General features: G+C 45.1%; 1 protein-coding gene across 1 annotated transcript in view; it reads left to right on the forward strand.

Moving 5' to 3' along the window:
- Positions 1-2,634, forward strand: part of LOC134453502 (adhesion G protein-coupled receptor E3-like) — a 42,300-nt gene extending 39,666 nt beyond the window's left edge. The window contains exon 21 of the mRNA XM_063204304.1: positions 2,242-2,634. Within this exon, the coding sequence (XP_063060374.1) occupies positions 2,242-2,604 (363 nt within the window). The 3' untranslated portion in view covers positions 2,605-2,634. The remainder of the gene's footprint in view (positions 1-2,241) is intronic.
- Positions 2,635-6,000: the final 3,366 nt, after the last annotated feature.

The raw sequence follows: 6,000 nt of genomic DNA on the forward strand, positions 1-6,000 counted from the left end.
CCTTGACTTGTCTGTACCCGGTGATGCCACATTTTTCGGCTAAGCCTTTTCTGAGATATGAGCAATTCCAATGGGGGCAGCGTTTTCCCAAAAGGTACTGCTGTTTGTTAGTTGTCTGCTGATGTTTTATAACCTTTTGGATGTTTTTGGGAATAAATAAAAATGTTTTTTTGAAATGTAAACAAAGAGCTGCCCCCATTAAAATGACCAGGATCTTGGAAACGGCTGAAGAAGAAGAAAAAAAAATATCAGGCACTGACAAGTCCAGGGTAGTGTGAGCATTACAACCAGCCCCGCCGACAGGGGGGGACTAAAGGGCTTTTTGTCCCGGGCCCTGGGAATTCTGGAATAGAGGGGGGCCCATAACTGGGCCCCCATGACGTTTGGCTCAATTATGATACGTTCACTTCAAAATGTGTTGAATTAGGGTAGAAAAGTGCTTTATTTGCATTCAAACAATGACTTATAGATGTTTGCCTTCATTGCCCTTGAAAAAACGGCCAATAACCCCCTATCACCCCTATTCCAAAATGGTTTGGTCTTTCTAGAAAAAAAGACGACAGCATTCGATAAGTGGTCAGTGTGCGCGAGCCAGTTAGTAAACATGCACAAGTGAGGAGCGCAGAAAAAGAAGGAAAAACGAAAGGAGAGGAAGAAGCCAAAAGGCTGAGGGGTTCTCTGGCTAAATATTTCAGGAAATACTGGAATGATGCAGCAGGCACCTGTAAAAGCAGCTGTGCAGCATATCCAGGTAAACGAGCCTGATCTCGAAAAATTGCGTCTCATTTCTCACGCAAACCAACATCCAAGATTGCGTACATATTCCGACGCATTCCCTGCTGTCTAGAGCACATAGGAAGCTTCTGATTGGTCTAGCTGTGCCCTTCCCAAAACCATCCCTAAACCTAACCTGTCAGTAATGCAATGTTTCTGAGTTTTACAATTGTGCCCTTCCCAAAACCATCCCTAAACCTAACCTGTCAGTAAGGCCACGTTTCTGAGTTTTAAATTTGTGCCCTGACCAAAACTTTCCCTAAACCTAACCTGTCACGGAGACCTGCATGACCACTGCGCATGTGTGTAAAGAGAATGCGTCGTAAATGCGACGCAATTTCAGTTTTGGTTTGCGTGATAAATGAGACGCAATTCGTTCGAGATCATGTAGGGTAAACACGGCAAACTTTTTCCAGCCCCGTCGTCAAGACATTGGCACAGGAGGCCGTGATTAAGTCACACGGAGATCAGTATCAGAGAGACAGGGGGTATCGAATAATTTGAGTACCACAACGGCTTAATTACAATGTGTTTCATACGCCTATCTAATTGAATCTATGAATATGCGCATTATGTGTCCAAATCAAAAGTTTCAGGCAGGCACGCGCATGCCAATCAGGCTGAATTGATATGAGAATCATCCCCGGTCAGCTCAATTACAGCCAGTGTAACTCGACTCTGGTTTAAACTTATTTGGTTTAAAATAAGGCAGTGGCATGTCAACGTGTGAAATTGACATTTAGACAGCCTAGAATTGAATATAACGAATGGGTTAGACCTATAAAACGGTGTCGTTTTGGGGTAACCTGTAACTTTCGTTTCTGATTGCGGTGAACTTGACACTCGCAAGATGAATGTGCTCCGCCTTGTTCCCCTCTCTGGAAGTTCAGCGGACATTCACGCGTCCTTGACATGATTCCCCTTGGTCACGTGAAAATGGTCGATGTGATGAAAAATGTGCTATTCATGAGCTCAAGTAATACAATAGCGTGGATTTTATTGTGATAGGATTTTGAAAACCATAACTTCACTCAGTCCATATCCGTAAGGTTGTAAATAAGTTTTTGTTTATCCGTTATACATGGGCTCGTCATCCCGACGTGGTGTGTTTTGGAGCTGCACAAGGGAATTACGTGGTTGTGGTTGGGCGTTTGACTATTTTGTGTAGGGACCGTCAGGGATGAGGGGGTGGGGGGCTTTTTTGGATTTGGGAGGGGGGGCCCATTGAGAAAATTTTGTCCCGGGCCCAGCCAAACCTGTCAGCGGCCCTGATTACAACTGCATGTTGAAATTGACCAAACTGTCCCTTTAAGACAAAGCTGTTCTCAGATGGTTCCTAGTAATCATCTTAACTTTTTGTTTTTGTGTCCGTGCTTGCGTACTTGCGTGTGTGTGTGTGTGTGTGTGTGTGTGTGTGTGTGTGTGTGTGTGTGTGTGTGTGTGTGTGTGTTTGTGTACTGTACACAGGTGCGTCGGCAGTACCGGACGTGGTGGCTCAGGTTCCATCCGTACGGCAAAGTGTTATCATCCTCCAGGACAGCTTCCTTTAGCATGACGCGGCGACCCACCTTCTCGACCTCCAACGCACACCACACACACGCACACACCATCGCCCCCTCAAATACACACCACACAAACACACACACCATCGTCAACTCAAACGCACACCATACACACTCACATGAACACAATCAAGATACTATAACCAACTTAGAGACACACACCACCAGCAACTCCGATGAACACCACACAAATACTATAGCCAGCTTAGATACACAGACCATCTCCACTAACACAAACACACACACGTCACTCATACCAAAAGAATAGGAAATGGACTATAAACACACACACACACACACACACACACACACACACACACACACACACACACACACCATTTCCAGCTGAGATGTACACACTAGCTCAGATGTAGACAACACACAATACACACAGCTGAGATGTACACAATACACACGCATACGGCATCAGCAACTCAGAAACCATACACACCATGGCCCCCTGAGACACACGTTCATACACCGCAGCCAAGGCACACAACAGACACAACACCTCCACAACCACAAACAAACGCACAGACACCTTACGGTGCATACACACCAACGGCGTGGACGTCCACTTCATGTGTCTGTTATCAGTCCGAAACGGTTAGAATGCATGAAAACAAATCATGCCTTGCACACAGGAACGTGGTGAAAGCGCGGCGCATGTCCGTCCCGACCGGACATGTCCGCGTTGCTCCTTGAAAATAGAACTCGAGTCTATTTTCCTGCGCGGATGTCCGCACTCAATGCACGGCTCCCATTGAAAATGAATGGCTGCTTCCCGCGGATAGAACGTGGACGCTGCTTCCCGCGGATAGAACCTCTCGGACTCGCACTGCTCACGGAGACGTTAAGGAAAAGTGCTGTCTGTGTATGCATGTACCGTGAGTCACACTAGAGGAAGAGGAAAAAGGAGTGTAAACATGAAAAAAGACTTATCCAATATGAATGAATGTATTGTTTCATTTTAGATTCAAAAGATACTGTACATTTATTTCAGATATATTTCACACTTTCCCCTGGCCTGTTTCTTGATGTGTATCAGTCCTGTGGTTTTAAAATGTGTTTCATTAGTGAAAGTGAAAGCCCATTGGGAAACTCCAACTCCCATTGTCATTGTGACACAGCACTCCACAGTGCACAAGTGAACACTGCACACAACAAAATTGCATTTATGCCTAACCCGTGCAAGGAGGCAGCCCTCAATGGTGTCCCTAGGGAGCAGTGTGGCGGGACGGTACTATCCTCAGGGTACCCGAGTCATGGAGGAGAGCACTGGTTGATAACACCCTCCCCCCAAAAAAATGTTTGTTGTAAATATTACATGTGTAAATGGTAATAAGTAAAATAGGCTACATTACTCAGGTCCACAAGGTTGTGTACATTTTGTTGTATTGTAATGTATTGCTTGTTCTTTACTAAATCACCTCCTTTAGTGTATTTTCTTGGGGAATCTGGCAGGTCAAATCAAGGCTGTGGTTATCAGCCCTGGGTATCCTCCAATGGCACTTCAGACAGACTGGCGCGTACAGGAGAAGGGTTGGCAGATGATGATGATTTCAAGCCCAATACATGCATAAAAAAGCTGTCTGGAGGTGGAGGCATGAAATCCTGCCCAAATCCAACTAAATTCAATTTATTTCTATAGCCACAAATCTACAGAAAAACCCTCCCATTTTTTTATTTTATTTTATTGTGTGTGTGTTTTTTTTAATGTTTTTACCTTCTGATGGTGATCCTAAACAGCCCAATTTAGCAAGAAAACGCCCAATCTGGCAACCTTTGACAGGAGGAAGAAACAAGTGACATTCCAAAAAAAATCTGCTATGCAGATTATGATCACACCTTCGCGTCTTGCTGACTTAGACACACACAAGCAAGCACGCACGCATGCAGACGCACGCGTGCGCGCGCACACACACACACACACACACACACACAGACATGAATTTTGGAGCAGATTTGAGATGGCCTCAAGTTTTAATCTTTTGCAGTAGGCTTCCTGGTCTGTAATCCACTGTTAAAAACCCTGACAGGACAAGAGGCTTAATTTTCCCAACCATAGACTCGGTTGTGCATTTCAATGATTAATTTCAGCACCCTTTCCTTTGGATATTGATAGTTTTAGAATATTTGTAAGTAACATAAATAGTAGAGATACACCGAATCCGGTTCCGGTTTTTCAGGGTTTTTCACAGGATCCGGGTCCGGCAGAATATTAAGCAGTGGATCCGGTATCTGCCATGTTTAAAAATCAGGGTCTGGTGCATCTCTAGCCTAGGCTTTTCAGTCAGTCTTTCAGAACCCCAATCACTGCATGGAGTGAAAGCCCTTTGGAAGCGGCCGTTGCAGGCAGTGTGGCAATAAGCCAATGAGTCTAAAAAATTGTTTGAGCCAACGTAATAAAAAGGGCCCACGTGTGCGAGTAGACTATATGTTTCAACCCTTTTGTAGGATCCGGTATCCGGTTCCGGATCCGGCAGGATCTTAAGCAGTGGATCCGGTATCCGGCAGGATCCTAAAAATCAGGATCCAGTGCATCTCTAATAAATAGGTATTTAAATATTTAACGTAGTCCAATCAGTCTGGTACAATGTTTTCGATGCGCTGAAGCTCACCCTATGTCTCCATACCAGCTTCTCCCATACTGTGTGGAAGATGTCCTGCACGGACTTCAGTGTGAGATAAACAGTGCTGCACAATGCATAGGGTGGCCATCGGTCAGTTTTTACGACCTTTTTACGACCTGTTTACAACGTCCGTGTGTCCCTCGCTTTGTCTTTCCTCTGCTCCTCTTCTTGTGCTTATGGCCTCGAGAAGTGAGGCAACGTCATTGACACAAACTAGACTGACAGTCGCTCGTGTTTCCGAAATCTGCGGCCGCCATGTTACTCCAGATTTGACTCCAGACTTCGCACAGCAAATTAACTGTATTGCTGTACTGCAACGCATAGTTTGTCCGCTAAATGCATTTGCAACGATGGCTCTCACAACTTTGTGCCTTTCTGCACGGGTGCTCTCTCTCTGCATTTTGAGCTTGTGTGGTTGCTATGGTTATCCAAGCGTCTGTAGGGGGAAAAATGCTGACAGAAGCGGCCGCCTCTCGTTTTAAAACGCCGCTCATAAACACACTCCTGACCTTACTTTAAGTAAAGTACATTGAATACTTTGTAGGCTATTACACACATGCATGCATGCCTGACTTCCCAATTGTAGCCTGCACGTAAAAAAAAATATTGATGAAATAAATACAGACTACAACAGAAGAGTTGTCTATCGTAACCTCTACCGTCTCTGATACAACGTTAATGTGGTAGTACAGATGGCTCCTTTATCGGTACCCCTTACTTATCGGGACCCTACGGTACCCCTTACTTCAGGCCTCAAATCAACCATGTGGCCACTTGATGAGTGTAACGCCCCATGTACAGTAGCACTGTGTCAAACATTCAAGCTTGGAAAAACTTTATTTTTCAGAGTTCTTCATATTAATCGATAGCCTCGCGAGCCATCCTACATACTTCCGCCAAAGGATTGGCTCCACTACTAGTCTGGCTGTGCTTCTCTGTGGAGTGCCTGGAGCAGTAGAATTTTGATCGCAAACCCCCCCCCAGAAAAAAAAAACTGCCAATAAGCAAATATGCGAAAGGGGGAGGACGCT

The sequence above is a fragment of the Engraulis encrasicolus genome, chromosome 1 (genome assembly GCF_034702125.1).
Source record: "Engraulis encrasicolus isolate BLACKSEA-1 chromosome 1, IST_EnEncr_1.0, whole genome shotgun sequence".
Classification (NCBI taxonomy): Eukaryota; Metazoa; Chordata; class Actinopteri; order Clupeiformes; family Engraulidae; genus Engraulis; species Engraulis encrasicolus.